The following is a 23,020-nucleotide window of genomic DNA, read 5'->3' on the forward strand; positions in this document are numbered from 1 at the left end:
AGAGGAGTGCAGCATAAACAAGAACAGAGAAACACACATTGAGAGTGACCTTCCCAGACACACTTGGCCATTGTGGCCAAGTCCTCTCTGGATCTTGTTTCCCCTTCCTCATAGACAGGACTCAGAGGCTGGCATTCAGTGCAAGATTTTCCAAAGTCAACTCATCACGAGGCTCAGGTAAGAAAAAGAGTTGAAAGACAGCAACATCAACAGGAAATAAAACATTTTTATTGAATATCCATGTAATATGTTAAGTCATTTTTAACAACAATCAGAAAACTACTGTGGAATTCACTACACAAAGTGAAACGAAATTTAAACCACCTCATCAAAAATGAAGGTAAAATACAGCTAAAGTAGTTGGCTCGCGGGCCACGAGCCATATGGCAGAAGAAAACACCCCAACATTTCTACAAGGTACAGGGAAAACCCACACAAAGAAACACTCAAGCAGGCAGTAAATATCCACAAAGGCAACTAGGATCTTCTAGAGCATCGGTTCTGATACTTCACACAGCTTTGTCAGAAAGGTATATGGGGCTCATCTGAGGATGAGTCTCGGTCATGCGGCAGGTTGTCACTGACTCATGAAAGATGCCACAGTACCAACTAACTCTATGGTGACAATCCCATGTCTGGCAGTGTTGCAAGAGAATGCATTAATAGTGCTTTAATGCAAGAAGTGATGTGTCCTCAGCAGCTTGAACCCGCTTGATTAAAAGTGTTGTTTGGTGTGAACTTAAAGCTGAAGACAATGAAATTAGATTTCAGTTTCTGGTAGTCAAGAAATTTTAAAAAGTCAATCAACACCCTCTGTTTCATAGGGTTTGCGCATTTAAACTGGAGTCTTGTTGGAATGGTTCTGTTAAAACCACTATTTAATCTCACGCTATGAATTGTATGTTTCTTATTCTCTATGTTGGGGGAAAAAAAGAAGAAGAAGAGATGCCCACACACCTTTTGTTCTGTGGATGTGTCCAAGTTCAAAAGGGTTTGCCACAACTAGACTGATAGACCAAAGAGTTTGCCTCTTCTTTGAGGAGGAAAGGGAAATGACAAGAAACAGTTAACCCCTGTCTGAAGCCTACTGTCAGCCCTTTACAAATTCTCTTTTGAGTTTTTAATTTATTGTTGTTTTTAATGTGTTGTGATATCCTAAAGTCTGAACATGAGATCAATGCTTAGTTTTCCTCCATCTTGTTTTGGTGTTTGTGAAGGTAAACCTTTCCTTCAGAGAGTCACTACTCTCTGGGTGGCTGCTGAGTGAAACAGGGTCACAGAAGCAAGTGAGGAAAAAGGACTAGATGTGGTGTGGTATATAATAGGCTGCCTTTCCATAAAGTGGTTGCCTACCCTAGTGGGGAAAAATATGGAATATTGCACAGTGCTTGACAAAATGCTGTGTGTTCTACCCCATTCTATGTATCTTTCATGTCCTATGCATAGCTTCCCAGTTCTGAATTGGTCCTTTGTAATGAGAACTGTTTGTGCTACACACACCTTGGGCAGTGCATTAGAGGGAATGGCAGTATTGTTACAAGATCACTACGGAATAAGTTGAGTGCTATCCACTGAGGAAACTAGGTTTCTAAGCACACACGGCATCACAGTGTTACACAGAGCAGTCCTTTAAGACTTGTATGGAATGACTAGTAGCTTCATAATAGTGCCATTTACTACAGAATAACATTGAAAACATTTAAAAACTCCTCCTAAATCGAGCATCTAGTATATGTAAGAGGTTGCTTCAGTTTTCTAGAACTTGTTCTTAGTTTTGTTTCACCTTTTGTTTTTAAAGGACAAATTAAAACTTATTTAAGTAAAAAGAGCATATAAAAAGATCACTAGCTGTCTGTTTTGGCTTAATTGAAGTGCATTCAGAACTATGGCTAATTCTTTTTTCATCTTTTGATGGGATTACAATACTGTTTACCACAAAGTAATTTTGTGTAAGAAGCACAGATTGCTGTGTTAAAAATATTCTGCATTCCTTCTGATCTGGTTTTGTATAATAAAATATTTTGTTATAAAGACTAATGTGCAAACCTTTAAGAATTATCCTCGGTGTGAAATCTGAAATAGAATTCACAGGCTGCACAATTTATATAAAGGTGATAACGGAGAGGTCCTTTTTTACTTTTTTAAATAGGCAATATCTCAGAAATGCTGACTTCTCCCCTCAGCTTCTTCCCACCCCTAGCCCCAAACAAATGTACAAGTGTGCACACATACTCTTGCACGCACATACACATTCACACCAGAAACGCCATCACCGTGCTAGTCTAGATGCAATAACATGAAATCACTGACTCCAGTTCAGTTGCTTCCTCGAGTGTCAGAGAGAAGCCATGGTTTTAGCTTGTAAATATGTACAGACAGATGCTGTTCTGGTTTGTGGCTTTGCTTCCTTGAGGCCAGCCCGAATGCTGCTCAGCTCGTGCTACTTTGCCTCGGAAAGAATTCTACAAAATTGGATTCACATACCAACTATGTGGTGTCAGTATATTTTGGTGCTCAAATGATTCAATTGAAAGCTCAGGTTTAAGTTGTCCTTTAAGATATCTGTTTAACTGTGCTAGTGCCTTACAAGTTGATATTTTTGCTGGAATGCAGACGATACGATATTTACCATATAATATATTATCAGCTTTCCTATATCTCGGTCAATTTACATAGTTTAAAATAGAACATCTTATTAAAAACATCTAGATATACACAGATTAGGAAACGCTTACAACATACAAATACACAAACTAGAAATAAATCTTTAGCATACTGGTGGTATATACAACGGTGTGATACAATAAATAATTTCAGTCATGCTCTATCTACACATCATATTGCTTAAAAGAAGAGTAGATTTGAGGGCAGTGATATGATGAAGGGGGCTCAGGGACTCTCTACATTTAAATTTGTGCAAAGTAAAACAGGATCTGAAGTACCACTGAATTGTGTTAGGAACGCATGGCTGGAAGAAATGAAAGGACCAATATCACTGAGGTATTTACAGATACTGGCTAAAGAGCACTATGTGGGCAAATGCAGAAAGGCTTCTTCTTCCCTTTACTTCTTGACAGCCAGCATGGCGTCAACCTCCTCCTCTACCTGGAGGGTGTGCCACTGGGCAATGGGTCGCCGGGGGTTGGCCAGCATATCTGACCAGTGTCGCAGCTCCGCACCGGTGCTGTTGTAGCCCACAAAGACCTTGCCGATGGCATCGTTCTTGCCAATCTTGTCATAGTCCAAAACAGTTACCACCACTTGCACTTTCTGAAAAAGGACACAGAAGAAGCATGAACCACACAGCTTTCTTGAAGAAGAAAAGACTCAACCTCCATTGACTGGAGTTGAAAAATGGCTTGCATCTGAACACTTGAGCCCAATACCTATTTAGCCATTATTACATCATTGCCATCAAAATACTCATAATTTTTAATGACATATTTGGTATTATTATTCTAAGTCTTTTATCTCAGCCACGTGTACCTCAGGACTGCATCCTTTCACCATACTTTCTCAATTTGTATGCTGAGGAAGTAAGCCAAGAAGCTGGCCTGTGTGAAGGAGAGAAGCAGATGATACGACCTCGCTTGCCGGAAGGAAGGAGGAATTGAAGGATTTACTGATGAAGATCAAAGGCTGCTGCCTTCGTTTGGATCACACCTCAATGTAAAGAAAACAAAAGTGTTCGCAAACCAGACCAATAAACAACATCATGATAAATGGAGAAAACACTGAGTTGGTAAAGATTTCATTTTACCTGGATCCACAACCAACTCTCATGGAAGCAGCAGTCAAGAAATCAAATGACGTATTAGTTTGGGCAAATCTGCTGCATTCAAGCTCTTTAAAGTGCAAAGTTAAAAGAGCAAAGGTGTCACGTTGAGGACTGAGATGTACCTGAACTAAGCCTTGGTGTTTTTAATAGTTTCCGATGCATGTGGAAATTGAACAATGAATAGGAAAGATCAGGGACAAACTGATGTATTTGAACTATGGTGTTATTGAAGAATAGTAAATATACCATGGGCCGCTGGAAGAACAAATACTGTATACATTCAAGTATAAGCCAACCCAAATATCAGCCAAGGTACCTAATTCTACCACAAAAACTGCATTAAAATGTGCTGAAAAACTTGGCTTCTATTCGAGTATATATGGTAAATCTCATTTGGAAGTAGTACAGCCAGATGGCTTCTTGGCAGCAGGGATGGTGGGATGTTTGTCTCACGTACTTTGGATATGTAATCAGGAGGGGCCAGTTCCAGGAGCAGGGCATTGTGCTTGGTTAAGAGGGTAAGTGAAACAGAAGCCCCTCAGCATCGTGTTGAATAGTGGCTTCAACCATTGGGTCAAATATAAAAACAATTGTGAGGATGGCACAGGACTAGGCAGTGTTTTGTTTTGTAGTGCAAAGGTTCTGAATCAGAATGGAATCCGTAATACCTAACAACACCTCATTCATCATGATAGAGCTTATTCATACAGGCATGTTACAGATGAGTATGCTGATGCTCAGGGAAATTGTCACTTGCCCAAAGTCACATAGCAGATGAGTGACAGGAGCTTTGTCTCCAGGGCTCTCCATGTAAACTACTATGTCATGCTACTCGTGTCAACTTGAATTAACCTTTAAAGCCATTTCTGATTCAGGCATGACATTTCTGGTACTGATGCTCAGACCATTCTTTTTTATCTTGCTATAATTCCCAAAGCCATCAGATTCAGCAATTCTATTCCAAGCCAGAATTTTCCCTAAAACTGATACTTTCACTTAGTAACTATGGTTATTGTGAATATGAAATGTGAGAATAGAGTAGTTACAAGTTAAAACGTAGTTACAAAAGAAAGATAGTGGTTGTTTACTTTCATATATTTTGTAAAGAAACATTTCGAAGGCACGTGGCAACCACCACCACCACCACCACTGCATATCTGGCACCGACATCATAGAAATGACCTTTTAGGCCACGTAAGATTGTAAGATTGTGCTTCCTTTTGGTGGTGCGAGTTTATGAAAGAATTTACCTTTTGAAATAATAATCTGCATATTATGGATTGAATTGGATCTCTCCCAAATATGTGTTGTGAATTTTAACCTCTATCACCTGTTATAATCCCATTAGGCCTTAATGATTAGGGAAAGGTTTGTCTTTGTTACATTAATGAGGCAGGATTATTGTAGGTGTGTTTTGAATCAATCTCTTCTGAGATGTAAAAGATTAAACAAATAACCAGGCAAAGAGGAAGAGAACTTGTGTGAAGATGGACCAGAAGCTTCGGCTCAAAGGAACCAAGACTTTCCTGCAGAGGCTACAGAGAGGCAGAGTTTCCATGGAGCTAGTTCCCTAAACCCAGACCTCGAGGTGCCTAGACAATAAGATGTTGCCACGGTGGTGCTAATAGAAAGGTGGGTGGTTCAGACCCATGAGATGCCAGTTGGAGAAAGATCGATGGTCTGCTTCCATAAAGATTACAGCCTAGAAATCCTATGATTCAGCTCTATTCCACCATGTAGGGTCACAGTGAATCGAAGCTACTTAATGACAATGGGAAACCATGAAAAGTTAAATTTCTGTCTACTAAAGCCACCCCCTTGTGGTGTTTCTCTCATAGCAGCACTAGATAACTTAGACACTGCCTGAAAGAAGATCCGTACCACTATAGTATGAAAGGAACATTTCTAAAAGCGTGTTTTAGTTCTGCTTCCTAAATAATAAATTTGCTTGGATAGCTGATACCAAGAGGTCAAGTAGAAATCAAATGTTTTGAGAATGATGAGGGAAACAAATGTACAAAAGTGCTTGACACAATGGATGTATGTATGGATTGTGAGAAGAGTTGTACTAGGCCCCAATAAAATGCTTTTTAAAAAAAGTATATGATTTAGAAATTGAGTACAAGGATAAAGGAAGAATTTTAAATAAAGCAGAGTGTGTAACAGTTGGTGGCTAGAGTTAAAAGGAGCAGAAGAGATCATTATGAAATCCAGGGACCGATAAAGATCCAGTAGAATCACTGTCCTTTGCTGAGTGGACTCTGGGTTTGCAATGTGTGCAGAGAGATGCCATTGGTATACTGCACTTTCAGACAAGAGAGGACGAACACTTCTAAAAGTGGAATTTAGAATGCAAAATGCAACACACTACAACAAAGGCGAGACATTCCTGTCTTCTTTACGGCAGCATTGGATTGCTTTCAGTATCAAGGGAATCACATAACTTCTGGATATTGTTTGGTGCTGAATCCAGGATTGCCTTGGCTTTCAGGACTTTTTCATAATCAAATTTATAAGGATGCCATCATAGAGTGCAAGGAAGGGGGATGAGGGAAGAAATTATGCACAAAAGTAATAGGGACTTCAGAGTTTGGAATAAGCTGTGATTAATTTTTTTAGGAATGCATTGATTATTAGCACCCCAGAAGAAATACCCTTGTGATGACCTTGGATTATTTTTTCCAGGTGCACATTTGGAGGTTGAAACACTTCTTTATGCTTTAGAAAAAAAATCAGTATATTTTGCTTGTTTTATTTTGTAGGGATGAAGAAAGAGGACAAAATGGCAGTCAGATAAACCTATAGCCTCAGGATGAGAGAAATTTAAACTCTCATGTTAGTGTATAAAATACTCAATTGGTTTCTCTTTTAAAAAAGTAAATATTAAAGAATCAGGAGTGGAGTTGGGGTGGGGTGCAGTGAGGTGGGTATGTGGGTGGTGGGTGGATTAGCAGAAAAGAAAGAAGTCAAATGCTCCTTATGTCCATGTCTAATGTACTCTGAACTGAGCCCCAGTGAGTCCCAGTGGTGCTGTGGTGTAGACAATGGGCTGCTAGCCACACGGTTTAAACCCACTAGTTGCTCCATGGCAGAGATGAAGATGTCTCCTCTCATAAAGACATACAGCCTCAGAAACCCCACGGAGCAATTTTACTGTCTTATTGCATTGATAGTGCGTTGGAATGTACTCAGCAACCCTGGGATTGGTTTCTGGTTTGGGTTTAATGTACTCCAAGGTTCTCTCCTGCAAAACACTGCCCTAGAAACCTAACCTATGTCATGTCTTAATGTGCTTCACGTTCAGCAATATTTGCATCTGCTGCCATTTATAGTTTAAAAAGAACATTTATTTTTTAAAAAGATACAGAATTGTTGCCCCAAGGAGAAGCAGCCTCACAATAGAATTTTTCATCTCAATACTTTGCCTTATATTATTCTGAAGAATTAAAAAGAGGATGCCAGGAAGTGCTAGTTTCCATAAGGATAAGGTCTTAAAATGCAAAAGAGATCACTGAACAAATATCACAAAAATTGCTGGAGAAAATGAGATGTCTTAGGGTATGCTAGTGAATTCAGTGGCCCAGGCGAGTGAACATGTGCCTGGGAACAGGGAAGCAGAGTCCTCCTCAATGTCAGTTATTTATATAACAGCTGTTCAAAGTAAATAGCATGTATAATTTGCCCACACATAAAGGTAGATTTAAAAAAGGTTTTATAGAAAGGAAATTTATTTGAGAGTGGTGGGATTAAAGATGATTTTGAATTACATGTGGCTATTTAAATTTAAATAAAATTACATGAACTTTACAGCTCAGTTCCTCAGTCATACTAGCCCCATTTCCAGTGTCCATTAGTCACCTGCTACTAGCAGCTACCATATTGGATATTTCTATCATTGCAGAATGTTCTATTATATAATGCTGATTTAAACATTGCTTTTATCTTATTGCTAGATTAGTTTTCTCATCTAAAGTTATTATGGGTCAAATTGTGCTCTTCTCCAAGATATACTGAAAACCTAACCTCTAGTACCAGTGAAAGTGGTCTTGTTTGGAAATGAGATCTTTGGAGATGTAATAGAGTTAATATGAGGCCATTTAGGCTAGGCCCTAATCCGGTATGACTGCTGTCTTTATGAGAATATGAGATGAGACAGAGACACATACACAGAAAACAATATCATGTGACATAAGAGGCAAAGATCAGAGTGATACATCTAAAAGTTAAGGATCACAAAGGATTGGGAAAAACCAAGAAAAAGTCATAAAGCATATTTTCATTTACAGACTTCTGAGAGAGAAAGAGAGAGAAGCCTTTCCAATGCCTGGATTGTACTTCTAGACTGTGGAACTGTGAGAAAATAGATTTCTCTGGTTTTAAGCCACCCAGTTGGTGGAAATTTGTTGTGGAAGCTTTAGAAAATGAATACAAATATTAGTTTGAAAAACAGACAACATAATAATGACTGGGATTATTGATCTAGTGTGCCTACCTATGTGGCACTCTTCTCAGTGCTGTGTGTGCGTGTTTGATGCTCAAGTTACACCAGGAAGGGAGTGGTCAACAAGGGGTGCTAGCTCATCAGCCAGAAGCCGTGGGCACATTCTAGTCCGTAGAACTTAGTTGGAAAAGAAAGTCAGCAGACGAGACATCACTTGACAGGGATTTTGATATTGTTCCTTTTTTGCACAGGAGAAAATAATAAGCCTCAGTGTCTTATCTACAAAATCGAGATAATAATTCCTCTCATAAGGTGAGGAGTAAATGAGATTATGGATATAGAGTACTTAACATGGACTTAGGCACACAATAAATATACTTATATTAGCTTTTCTCATGGAGAGATATGTGATTCCCTCATAAAATAGTGTAAGAATATATTAAAAGCAGAAATCTGCAACTGAACAATGTTTGCGGACTTAAAATTCTGGAAATTCACATTCCATGCTCTGGTTTTATATGTGTAGCTTTCATTTTCCCTCTTAATTCATGGGTACACTTTTATACTTAAAAAAGGTAGACCCACATAAATTATTTAATAAAATGCAAAAATAAAATTAATTGCTTCAAATAGTTTGACTTTCCAATACTTATTAGAGATTAGTAAGAAATAGCCTATAATTATTCAATATGAACTTCTGATTCTGACAGTTTCATTTATAAATATTTGATAAAATTTAAATGGTTTTCTAAAAATCTCTAAATAATAGGACGCATGCTATCATTGTGATTACATATAACATGCTATTGTGAACATGTTAAACACATGGTCTTTCAGTAGAATAGTTCCTTTCATAGTAATTATTCTCTAGCAAATTAGTGTTTCATATTTACAAAAATGTTCATTTCTACTTAAGACATAGACAATTGAATTTAAACATGCAGAAATATCACTTTAGCTCGGTTGTGCACAAGGCTGTTATGGGTCGGAACCGACTTGATGACACCCAACAACAACGTATCTTCATCCCGTTTCTATTGTTGGCTATAAAGATATGATGAGAAAGATATAAAATGACCTGGGAGTAATGGATGCTCATTTTCTCTTGGCTTTTTAACTTTGTGGATGTACTTTTTAGTTAGTAATCTTGTCTGTTGATTTTCTTTTTCCTACTTATTTCTATTGAATAGAAGGTGCAGCTGCTTCTGGCTGATGAACTAGCACATCTTGTTTATCATTTCCTTTTTGATGTAACTTAAGCATCAAACATTCAAGTGAACAAGAATGGCAGTCCTCACTGGTATTTTATAAGGACTGTGTGTTTGATTTATGTGGTCTGAAGGAGTGAAATTGATGGAAAGAAAATGATGTTTGACGTTACCTGGATTTGCTCAAAAGGTACTTCAAAGCTGAATGACTCATTGTAGTAGGGGTTAAGTGTGTTCTTTTTAATGGTTGTCTTCTTCTTCTTCAGCCTCTTTCCATTCTGCATCAAATGAATCTTCACATAAGGATCTGAAAAACAAAAGCAAAGCTATTAGGGATCAGTCCATAATCTGTATTTAGATCACAATTAAGTTTATGGGAAGACCAACTATTTACAGCAGGTAAATAATGTATAGCATATATTCAATTTTTTTAATCTCCAAGAAATTGTTGTCATTGAAAGACTCGATTATGGGACAGTTCTTTTGTCTAATGACTAAATATTTACAGTTGGGTTTGGAAGAGAAGAGCAGTGGTAAAGTAGCTCTTTGTAAAGCTCTTCGATATATGACATTTGCTGGTGCCTATTTAAACTCATGACTCGTCTGTCAGTTTGTCGACTGTGGTGGCTTCCATGTTGCTTTGATACTGGAAACTATGTCACTGATACTTCAAATACCAGCAGCGCCACCCAGGGTGAATAGGTTTCAGTGGAACTTCCAGACTAAGAGCAGGCTAGGGAGAAGGAAAAGGTTGTCTACTGACAACTTGGTGAATAGCAGCAGAATTCTGTCTGGTATTAGTGCCAGGAGATGAGATCCTTAGGTTGGAAGGCACTCACAGGTCCACTCACAGGGAAGAGCTGCCTCCTCAAAGCAGACTCTACCTTAATGGTGTGGATGGAGTAGAGCTTTTGAGACCTTCATTTGCTAATGGAGAACAACTCAAAATGAGAAGAAACAAGTGCAAACATATCAGAACAACTGTAATGTGGAATGTATGAAGCATGAAACTGGGAAAATTAAAAGTTCTCAAAAATGAAGTGGACCACATCAAGATCACATAAAGACCACGTGAAGTCCTACACAATAAACTGAAATGGACTGCCAAGGGGCATTCTGAGTTATATAATCCTATGGTTTAGGATGCCAGGAATAAAAAAAAATTATGAGAAATGGTGTCACATTTATTGTCAAACAAGACGCCTTCCAGAGCTGTTGTGAAGGGCGATGCTCTTTGTAATAGGATGATATCTGTACACCTCCAAAGAAGTCCAGTTAATACACTTGTTATTCACATTTACATTCCAGCCATTAACATCAGTGTTGAAATAAATTCTACCAACTTTTCATTCTGAAATTGATCAAACACGTAATCAAGATGCATTTATAATGCATTCAGAAGAGACTCAGAAACTTGAGCGTAGAGTAGCTAAAGCTAATGAAAGCAATAGCGACGCTGAACAGAACCTTTTAAAGGACAGTTTTAGAAGACGAAGTAACGCATTATAATGAAATGGGCAAACACTTGGCAATTGAAGGCCAAAAAGGAAGATGAACACACCAGAAGTTCTCCAACTGAAAGTGACTGGTATGTGAAAGTTTGAAACAAAAAGGAAGGAACAGTCGTTGAAAAATAGAGTCCTGGTGATAGAAATGAAGCTGAAGACCCCACGATAGAATGTTGCAAAACCAATGATTTCTTCATTACAAATAAATGTTGGTCAAAATTATAAAATTGTACACCAGGGCCTCACCAAATGGGATATGCAGGAATCAAGGTGACTACATTTGTGGGAAGAGGGAAAGGAGAAGTGCAATATCATCAGCCAAAATAAGGCCAAGACTAAAAGCAGAGAATAACAGAGAGGGGTCTACTTGTGTTTTATGAATTATGCAAAGGCATTTGAGTGTGTGGATCATAACAAACAGTGGATAACACGGGAAGAATGGGAATTCCAGAACACTTCATTGTGCTTATGTGTAATTTGGATTTAGGGACCTAGCCTCCCTGTCTCACTCACTTGCACTCTTAAAAGTGGTCATAGCTCTACTTGTTCCTTTGCACAGATTAAAGCCCATTTATGGGCTTTTATTTGTATGTTGAAACTTCCATCAACGTAAGGCATAGGTCTTCTCAAGAAAAGCACATTATTTGTTCATTAAACTCTACAATTCTGTAGATTTTGAGATTCACTGAATGATAAGAAAAATCCTTCTACATTTGTCATTTGACTGAGCAAAAACACCTACAAGAGACTTCCAGATTTTGATAAGAACCCTGATGTGTTGTGATTAACACCTTAGGGAGAACAGGATAACTTTGGAAGGAAGATCAAGAACGTTCTCCATGAACGTTTGAAGATATAGTGGCTGCTTGTGCCAGTCAGAAGAAATAGACACACACAAAGGCCCTGGGGTGCATGGGAAACGAGGTCAGGAAGGTAACTAAGAGCCTGCTCATCGGTTTTGTTTATTAGCAGAAACTGTCAATTGTGCCAGTGATTTAGAGGTATTTTACAATATCACCATACTTAAAAGAAAAACCAAAGAGTTGGGAGAAGGACAATTTCTTTTCGCTCTGAATGGATAGTGTTAGTGCTTGCTCTTTGCAGATTCAGAACAAGTACCAAAGCAGGTAAAGTACCTGCTTTCTTCCTCTGCAGGTAAAGTTTCCATCTTAATCAGAACCTAGACGAATTGTCACTCAGGTGTAGTTTTCTTTCTCAGCTTTTGTGCTTGAGACAGAGTGGGCACATTTTACCTCTCCTTGGCCCAGCAAGCCAAAATCTTAGCCTAACTTCCCCATTTTACTCATTCCTTCATTTCTTACATGTCCTCTGGGTCTTTCATTGCATTGAAGTCTTGTCCTGAACTCTTTATCTCTATGGAGATGGCCCCAATTCCTTGGATAGCTCATTAATTCTTTTCCCTAGGATCTAGAACCTCTACTGATTTCCTAATTACTGACTGAGTCCTCTAAACTGGAGGTATACTCACCAGATTATGAGTTACACATGTGTTTTAAACACACATTTTGTAAAGCAAGAATAATTTCTCCTGCAGATAGGACTCTGTATAATTTAATGTGTCCTGCTTTGCAGATTAAGGTAATTCTCTTCAGCAAAACAAATGATCTGTCTTTAGCAGATCAGAGCTTCTGGTGGCTTAGAAATCCTGGTGATTGCACATAGGGCACAATTTTATGGAAATGACAAGATAGGTTGTAATGAGAGTCACTACTGTTGGTGTCCCTTTCCCTGAATATAGCTGTTGGACATTATGTGTGGCATCCAAGTATCTATTACGTTTGTGAAAACATGTAAACAGCACAGGGAGATACACAAGCTAAAAAATTCAGTATCTTCATGGTTGAATTACTTTATTCCATTTACCAAAGCCAGTGCAGTAAAAGACGGATCACCTTTCTTCATTACCATTTAGATAATCCTTGTTACCATTGAAACAGGCACACAAGATTTAGAATGCTTCCCTTTCTTTATTTCTTTAATGTACCCCCCAAAAAGAGAGAAGGCTTTGTTTTTTAAACCTTGGTAGAAAGGAAGATCTCTTTTCTGATGTCCATCTAGAGTCTACTAGTGTATGGCTAACTTTGCACTTTGAAAGAAGGTTCTTCATTTCCAATAATAACTATACTGCAGGTACAAGGGATGTAGATTCATCACCTCAGTTTGGATCATTGAATGTTTTTACTGAGGTTCCAATGCTACTTCTCATCTACCAGCTATCACATTTTCTTTTTGTTTAAAATGACCCTCATTGGACTTTATCATCATCTTTCTTTTATAATAGCTGCTATAATTTGGAGAATTTTCAAGCTACTGTAATGAAATCACCCTTTAAATTTGATATACTGAAAAATCTTTTTCAATACAACTAGTTTTTGTGGTTGTTGTTCCTAATGTTCACCACTGTGGTGGGTAGTATAAAATACTAGAGCTCTTTGCATTTGTAGTTACTTATATATACAGTTGGTCCTCTGTATCTGCAGATTGCATATCTATGGATTCAACCAAGCAAGGATCGAAAATATTGGGGAGGAAGGAGGAACTAAGTGGTTAAAGCAACCCCTCAAAGGTTATGGGGAGTGGGAAAGTGCAATTTACATAGCATTAGGTATAAATAACCTAGAGATATTTTAAGTATAAGAGAAGATGTGCATAGGTTATATGCAGAAACAACACCATGTTATATAAGGAACTTGAGCATCCACAGATTTTGGTGTCCTACAACTAATCTGCTGCCCTTCCCCTCACCCTGGCCCTGTGGAAACCAAGGGATGACTGTATGTGCCATATATATTTTAAAATAATTAAATTGTCTCCTTTATTCTGTATAGCAATCCCAGAAAAGACACTAGCTTTCAGAAAAGTTGATTTTCGTGCAACTCAAACTAGCGTCTTCCAATCCAAAACTCACTGCTCTTGTGCTGTGTTGAAGAGAAGAGTTGGTACGGTGTTTACCAGTACAGACTCTGGAGCTAGAGTAACTTGAATCATGGCTTTGCCACTCACTAGCTGGTTGGTCTTGGACATGTTCCTTAATTTCTTTGTGCCTCAATTTCCTCAACACTAACATGATAAAAATGATAATATTTTTATCATAGACTTGTGCAGGTAAAATTGAGTTAGTGTATGGTACTTAAAAATGTGCCTGACACATTTTATTATTACTTATTGAATATTAGTATAGCTTTGAGATAGGGCTAACAGCTAACCCAGCAACTATGAACCTTACTTTCTCAAATCTCATCGCTGGATTGGAGCTGGCAATTAGCAAATGGGGGAGAAGTTTTCTACTTTGCTGAAAATGTGAGCCAAGTTGTCTCATTTGTTAGAATTATTTCCAGAAAGAAGCATAGCTACTTTAAGCAATTTAATCATATATGAGATAAAGGGGCAAGAAAGAGGCTCTTTCATGACTACTTCAGATGGTGGTTTAAGAGGGGGTGATGAGAAACTAATTCAATACCCTATACAGATGTCTTTGGCTCTTGAAGTCAATAGATCAAATTATACATAGCTGAAAAGTTCAGAACTCAGAGTTCTATGTGAAATATTATTACCAAAGCATTTGATTAATATGAGTCCAACTATGATTTATTGACCCTTCTTTCTCAGATTGGTGGTGCAATGGTTAAAACACTTGGCTGCTAACTGAAAGGTCAGTGGTTTAAAGCCATTACTGGCTCCATATGAGCAAGATGAGGGGGTATCCCCCCCCCAAAATGGAATTTTCCCCCTCATCTGTGTATTTAATTTTTTTTTTTACATAACAACCTTATCACCTTCAAAGTTCTCTCTATTACACTTAATACATTTGTCAAATCTATTACACTTAATACATTTGTCAAATCCAAGATTTCATTCTTGGAAAACATTTTTCAAAATCATCTGTTTGGATGACTGACAGCACTTCCCTCTTTTTTTCCTTCACCTCTCCTATGTCATCAAATTGCTGTCCTTTTATGTTTCTCTTCATTCATAGAAACAAAAAGAAGTCACACAGAGCGAGGTCAGGTGAGTCAGGTGCATGGGGCAAGAGAGGCATGCTTTTTTTTTTTTTTGCCCAAAACTGGCACACTGAGATGGCTGTGTGAACAGGTGCATTGTCGTGGGAAAACGAGTCCCCCATTTGCCATAAATCAGGCCTTTTTGTTGCACACTGTTAATGCAACTTTTCAGAACCTCTAAATAGAAAACTTGATAAACTGTGTGACCTGATGGAATGAATTCCAAATGCACTATCCCCCTCACATAAACAAAAGAAAAACAAATGAGCATCTTTTTTGGGGGGGTACCCCATCGTATGTGGCAATCTGCTTCTATAAAAACCTTGGGATGCAACCAGGAGCTACAAGGGGGAAGTGGGATAGATGATGGTATTTTGAAGAGTTTGAAATAAATGGGATCCAGCAAAATGTGTATCAATTTTTGAGTATAAAACTGATGGCCTGCTCTGTAAACCTTTACCCAGTCACCATAAAAAGTTAGAAAGCATCTTTGGAATCCCTGCGTGGAAGTTCTACTCTGTCCTATAGGGTTGTAATAGACTTTACGGCAGAAAGTCATAGTTTTGCAGTTTGTAAGGCCAGCTAATGTTGATACACTCCGACATAAAATGTATGGAACATCTACTTTTCTAATGCTAAAATAAATGAGGAAATGGGGAAAAGGAATCCCTCAGTTCTTGTTGCCATGGAAGTTGGGGTGGAAGCTACTGGTAATTGAGTAAGGGTGATATCCATATGCCCTACCTTTCCTTTTTTTCTGTTAACTCTTTTCTATCAGAAGAAAATTTTATAGTTTGATTTCTTCCTTCTGGTTTCATGTAGGGATAAAACTTCCTTTCTTTACTCCTTTCTATCCAGCGTGAGTAAGGAAATCATTGTCTAACACCTATTATTTGATTTGCCAAACAATTTATTGTTCTTTGGAATCAAAGCATTGAGGACTTGGAAGCACCGACTCTGTCATGTTAATGAGATTGTAGAGGACCCCAGGATGGTGACCATACGTATCCTTTGGTCTCAGTGGCCAGTTTTACAGTTTACAAAATAGGTCTTATTTGCCTGGCTTTATGATGACTTGGTCAACTTCAGTCTGTGAGAAGTCGTGAAGGTTGAAGAGTAATCCTACTGCCTGAGCAGCCTCCTAGGACTATAATTCAGGGAGTAAGCAACCAGTGGTGGTGTCCCACTCTCTTTATGTCCTGATCTAAGCAATGCCATGGAAGCAGCAGTCAAGAGATCAATAGACATATTGCATTAGACAAATCTGTTGCCCAAGACCTCTTTAAGGTGTTGAAAAGCAAAGAAATTGCTTTAAGGACTAAAGTGCGCCTGACCTAAGGCATGGTATTTTCAGTTGCCTCATAATGCATGGGAAAGTTGGATATTGAATAACGAAGACCGAAGAAGAATCGACACATTTGAATTATGGCGCTGATAAGGAAGATTGAATGTACCATGGACTGTCAAAAGAACAAACTAATCTGTTTTGGAAGAAGTACAACCATGATGCTCCTTAGAGGCAAGGATGGCAAGACTTTGTCTCAAGTACTTTGACCATGTCATCAGGAGAGACCTGCCTTGAGTAAGGACATCATGCTTGATAAAGTAGAGGGGCAACAAAAATTGGAAGGTCTTCAATAAGATGGGCTGACACAGTGGCTGCACCAGTGGACTCAGGCATAGGAACAATTGTGAGGATGGCACAGGACCAGGCAGTGTTTTATTCTGTTGTGCACAGGGTCACTATGTTGGAATTGACTTGATGGCACCTAACAACAACAACAACAAGCATTGTTCTTGATTTCCTACACGTATACGCCAATTGGGTCAAGTCCTGCCCATTGGGTCAAATTATGCCCTTCTCTACCCATGCTATGCTATACAAAGGCCTGCTTGGCTGGATCACTGCAACTGACTTTGGAGGTAATAGAAATGAGGGTGGGGAACAAAAGAAACCCTAATGTTCTCTCTACAGATAACTCTTGATACAACTGTCATCCGGCAGTGCTCCGACACTTTCCCGGATGAACCATTCCTCGTTCTTCTGAGCAGGAGTTGATCCTCCTTTATTTTCCCCAATCCCTCCATTTGCCCCGTGACTCTCAAGGACATATTTTATGAGCTTAATCACACTTGAAATTAATTCAACACACAGTTCATAGGTTTTTTCCCTCTACACTGCTTTTCCCAGGCATCCTACAAAGCAACCTTATGCTTCCAATATTATCGGCTCTTTCTGCAAAGCACTTTATGACTAAAGTGTCTGGCTCTGGGACCAATGTCTTCACCAGTCCCAGTGTTCTGGGCACAGCCCAGCTCAACATGTAGCTATGCAACCCCAGAGAAGAATATAATCGTTGAAGGAGACTTTGGAACTAAGTATAAAGTACATTAAGTGATTTTCTTTCAACTGCAGGGGCACAGTGGGCAAGCTTTGCAGAAACATACATGCAGCTTATATGCTACAACCACCCTAACTCTTCTGTGAGTTAAAAAACACCCGAGCTCACGTCTTTCCCTTCAAATATTTTCTTTGCCATCATTTCAGTGTCCTGGACAACATAATCAGATAATCTGGGATCATCTTTGACTCTTTCTTCTCTACCTCTCAAGCAATTAGCCTCCACATCCTGCCAAATTCACTTCCTGTTGTATGTCTCATGTTGTATGTATGTTAGTTTTCTCTCCCTAATCCATTGTCATATACCAAGGTCAGAAATCCAATTTCTCTTGCCATTATGTCTCTGATCAAACTATTTCTCATTTGATCATATTATAATTCTCATTAGCAACTTTAGTGGCTTACCTACTAAAATCCTTAAGTTCCAGCATGGTATTCACAGCCAATGCATAATTATTTGACTTATCTCTGCAGTGAGTTTGTTTTTTGGTCTACAAAACCTATTATCTACTATTCATAGTCAATACTCACTGTTACTCATAGAGGAAGTTTGTGTTTTTGAATGGACTTGTAAACTAAAATGCTTGCTTTCCCCACCCTGAGCTCAGTCACCTCTTCCCTGAAGATTTTTATTGATGATTTTTTCAAGCACAAGTGAGGGACCCTCTCTTCTGCTCTGCAGCATTTCCCTTTCAGCCTTGCTCAGTACACAGCTCTTTTGTGTCGGCTCTTGGAGGACTTTGGCAGCAATCTACTCACATAAAAACAATGTCCCTATGGGAAAATATGTTCTGAGTTCAGAGCAATCAGCTTGAAGATGAATTTTCAAAAGGCTATTTGTGTGTGAAATGGGAATTTCTTCCATTACTATTCCATACTCTAATACCATATCCTAGAACATTGTCACCCCCTTCTTCCCTGAGGCAGTTCTAGTGTCAAATTATGCTAACTTCATAGAAATATAGTTGCAAAACAGCCAGCTGTAAGCAGTGATCTTTTGCATGAGATATAAAGGAACCACTAAAGGCTTTTTTGTGTGTGCTTACAATGAAAACTAGAAAGCATCAGTTCAAAGCTGAATAATGCAGGATGCCTGCAGTTTTCATTTTGCCAATTTCACATAATTACACTGTCCTCTTTCTTAACTACTGTACTAACTGTGAACCTTGTGACCAAGGCCTCTCCATTTCATTAAGGATATATTCTTGGTAAGAAATTGCTCCAGTTGGCTGGTCCAAATCCCAACTACGTGGACAGGCACCCCCCTCCCCCACCTTCCCCAGAAGAATTTACATCAGAGGACAGCACTGAAGCTACAGCTCAGGGAAAGGGACATGTCTGATTAGAGCACACGGGAGCAAATGAAGGGGGATGGACAGAGAGTGGAGCATATGCTGGCCCACCAAGCCCTGAGGACGATAACCCTGCTCAGAGCAGCCAATGCACAGAGAGGACCATAGGGCTGGCCCCACTAGGAGACATGATGTCCATCACTGACACATAGCCCTATGGGGGACAACACTGGAGACAGTGTGGGAATTGTGCCTAAGGCACCACACCAAGGCAAAACACTAAGGGTGTACAAAAGAACATCAAGGGGAGCAGAGCAAGGAAGTCCCGAGGGAATACCAAAAATATACTTTGGGGCCAGGGCATGGAACCCCATCAGACTGGACCAGAAAATACTCCTAAAGGTCAACAAATAGACTTGGAGCTATTTACAGGCTTTTTTTTTTTTTCTGTCATTGGTTGTTGTTTTGCTTCCTTTTGTTGCTTTGTTTTGCTGGGTCTTATTTTTGTGCATGTTATTATCTCTGCGGATAGGTGGGATAGACAATCTGGAGGAGAAAACAATGGACTGATGGTTCCGGGGAGACAGGGGAGAGGGGGAGGTGGGGGAAAGGACGTGGTGTTAACAAACCCAGGGAAATGGGAACAACTAGCGATCCAAAATCGATGGCAAAGGGAGTGTAGGAGGCTTAGTAGGGCATGATCAAGGGCAATATATCGGAGAGGAATTACTGAAACCCAAATGAAGGCTGAACATGATAGTGGGACAAGAGGAAAGTAAAAGGAGATAGAGGAAAGAACTAGGTGGTAAAGGGCATTTATAGAGGTCTAAATATGGGCATGTACATATGTAAATATATTTATATATGATGGTGGGGAAGTATATGTACATATATTTATAGATGTAGTATTAAAGTAGCAGATGGACATTGGGGCTCCACTCAAGTACTCCCTCAATGCAAGAACACTTTGTTCTATTAACCTGGCATTCCATAGTGCTGACCTTCCCGACATGATCACTGAAGACAAAGCAGGTGCATAAGCAAATGTGGTGAAAAAAGCTGATGGAGTCCAGCTATCAAAAGATATAGCATCTGGGGTCTTGAGGGCTTGAAGGTAAACAAGTGGCCATCTAGCTCAGAGGCAACAAAGCCCACATGGAAGAAGCACACCAGACCAGCCTGTGTGATCACAAGGTATCAAAGGGATCAGGTATCAGGCATCAAAGAACAAAAAATCATAACATTGTGAATGAAGGGGCGTGTGGAGTGGGGACCCAAAGCTCATCTGTAGGCAATTGGACATGCCCTTATAGAAGGGTCGTTGGGAGTAGACAAGCCAGTCAGGGTTCAGTGTAGCAATGATGAAACATACAACTTTCCTCTTATTCTTTAATACTTCCTACCACCACCACCACCCCTATCATTATCCCAATTCTACCTTACAAATCTGGCTAGACCAGAGGAAGTATTATTCTTTAATACTTCCTCCCCCACACTATCATGATCCCAATTTTACCTTACAAATCTGGTTAGACCAGAGGATGTACACTGGTATAGATAGGAACTGGAAATACAGGGAATCCAGGACAGATGAACCCTTCAGAACCAATGGTGAGAGTGGCGATACCAGGATGGTGGAGGGAAGGTGGGGTAGAAAGGGGGAACTGATTATAAGGATCTACATATAACCCCCTCCCTGGGGGACGGACAACAGAAAAGTGGGTGAAGGGAGATGTCGGAAAATATAAGACATGACAAAATAATAATTTATAAATAATCAAGGGTTCATGAGGGAGGGGGCAGGGAGGGAGAGGAAAGATGAGGAGCTGATACCAAGGGCTCAAGTAGAAAGCAAATGTTTTGAGAATGATGATAGCAACAAATGTACAAATGTGCTTGACACAATGTATGTATGTATGGATTGTGATAAGAGTTGTACGAGCCCCCAATAACATGATTAAAAAAAAAAGAATTGCCCCTGTCAATTCAGCTGTTTCTTACAATCAATTTCTGAGTAACTAACTTTAAGTATTATTCCTTTCAAGTCTTTTCTATGGAAACACTCACTAAATTTCACTCTGTACTGTTGGACAGGCAATGTCATACGTATGTATATCAACTAGGGCTCTGAGTTTCAAGTGACTGAAAGCCTATTTCAAAATGGTGTACATTGCAAAGCTTACATGATGGATAGGCCCAGAAATTGGGCTATGCAGCAAAGATCATTAATTTTTCTTCCCTAAAATCCACGTTCTTCTAGCAATAGGACTTTGGCATACAGTAACCCAGCTACAAATATTTCTTCATATATTCCTAACAACTCAGTGAGACTGGGTGAGTTTGTTGTGGCTATTGAATATGAATGGAAGTGTCCTGTGTAATCTCCACATCATATTTTTAAAAGGATGGTTCTGAACTAGGGGGTCTTTGTCTCCTAGGGGATATTTAACAATGTTTGGATGGATCTTTTATTGCCAGAACTTGGTGGATGGGGGTGCTATTTAAACAGCTTATCCTGTAGAGGACATGTCCCCACACCCACAGCAAATACTTTTTAACCGAAGGTTTCCATTGAGTTGCCTCCACCTCATGGTAACCGGATGTGTGTCCAAGCAGAATGGTGCTCATGGGGGTTTCAATGGCTGACCCTCCAGAAGTGGAGTGTCAGGTCTTTCTTGTAATTGTCCCTCAGTCAGGACCCTATCTAATATAGAATTAACAATGTTGGCAAGGACCTATGTTTGTCTTCTGTCTCTACTCTCTTTTCTGAGCATTCTTTCTTAAGTTTCACATGATGACCTCTCTAAGCTTTTCCAGCCTTGCCTCTTGAGAATACAAAGGATGGCACCAACTCTGAGTTTCCGATCATCATACTGTACCATCTTGGGGAAAGAGAGTCTACAACTTAGAATTCCCAATGCTGGCTCCGTATTCATTCCCGTGGTGACGAGAATGTGATGAGCTGGATTGGCTTAAGCCTGAGTTATGTGTTCATCCCAGAGCTAATCCTAAGGACCAGGGAGACCTCCTTTTAGAGCTGAGGGTAGGCCCACTTGTATGTTAAGCACATGCTTAACAGTAGAAGAATATACCAAGTGGTTTCTCAACAAGAGTCTGAAGGCCCTGACCATGAGAAGGGAGAAAGGAAGTTGGGAGGCAACTAAACAATGTTTAAATAGTTTCTCAAATGGAGAGCCTCTAGGATTCCACCTCTGTCTAAACTTGGTAGTGTGCATATTCTTATTTGAAGAGAGATGTTTCCTTCCCACTTCAGATAAGATTCCTGGAAATGAGACTCAAGCCCTTGAACTCATAGAAAGTGGCTTAGCCGTAGTGGAGATGGCAGAGTTAAGAGTTACCAATAAGAGTTTCTTTGTAACCGCAGCATTTTCTTGTGCACTTACAGAGTAAGCCTTATTTCACAGTTAGCCAATCACTTAATAGTATACAAATAATTAAACCATAATAGGGTCCACAGAGCAAACAATTTCCCATTTCCCTCCCTGGCAGTTGCAACATATTTACTTAAGGGGGTCTTTATAAATAATTTACAAGTACTTAGAAAAGACTACATTAAAGAGCTGATGAATCTTCATCATTTAAAATGGTTCATGTATAGTAAAGATGTAGCATTAAAAATATATTCTGGGAAATTTTCTATGTGAGCATTCAACTTAAAAATGAATTTACTTTAGTTCAGTGCAGTGTTTGGTAGAAGATAATATTACATAAGTGACTACACACAGAGACAACTCATCCCCATTTTAATGAGACAGATCATAAAATAGTGAAGACTGATCTAATTCACTAATGGTGGCACAGTGCTTTGAGGAAACAAGAAAACATAAGTGCAAAAATGCTATTGCAAACTAAATGGAAAGCATTTCTGCTGATGGGGGTTGGGTGGGGAAGCCATTAAACTCCAGCCATCATTGTTAACATTGACACGTGGACTAGATGTATCTGCCAGTATCTTGAGGAAAAAATGTAGGCATGTGTACATGTGCAGAACTGAAAAACAGTACACAGCAGGGCATGGGTATAGGTAGGTAGACTAGCAGAGTGCGGGCTTGAGCTGCACACTTTGTGTTTATGTAACTTGAATCTCTTCTGTTTGCTTTTTAAGGTGAAATCCTTTATCTATAATCCAAATCTCTTCCTCCTGAACTTTGTAAAGTATTTTTGGACAGGGATAACACACGAGAGTAGAATTAATAATTATGTTTGGCTTTTTCTGGATGAATACAAAGAGTTCAGTGGAATTACCAAGTGTAAACTGTTTGCATGGGTTGATATAAAAGTCACATGATTCAGCATAGCAAACAAAATTCTAAGTGGTGAGTTTCTCTCTCTCTCTCTCTCTCTCTCTC

The 23,020-nt window shown here is 39.2% G+C and overlaps 1 protein-coding gene across 2 annotated transcripts in view; it reads right to left on the reverse strand.

The window, feature by feature from the left end:
* Window positions 1-206: 206 nt before the first annotated feature.
* The window catches only part of SYT1 (synaptotagmin 1), a 645,406-nt gene continuing 622,592 nt past the window's right edge, over window positions 207-23,020 (reverse strand). For both annotated transcript variants that reach the window (XM_004700431.2, XM_013004114.2), the window contains exons 10-11: window positions 9,601-9,734; window positions 207-3,270 (exon numbers count right to left, since the gene is read on the reverse strand). In XM_004700431.2, the coding sequence (XP_004700488.1) occupies window positions 3,064-3,270; window positions 9,601-9,734 (341 nt within the window). In that variant the 3' untranslated portion in view covers window positions 207-3,063. The remainder of the gene's footprint in view (window positions 3,271-9,600; window positions 9,735-23,020) is intronic.

Source organism: Echinops telfairi, unplaced genomic scaffold, assembly GCF_000313985.2.
Source record: "Echinops telfairi isolate 266 unplaced genomic scaffold, ASM31398v2 ScPeMD7_2;HRSCAF=8, whole genome shotgun sequence".
Lineage (NCBI taxonomy): Eukaryota > Metazoa > Chordata > Mammalia > Afrosoricida > Tenrecidae > Echinops > Echinops telfairi.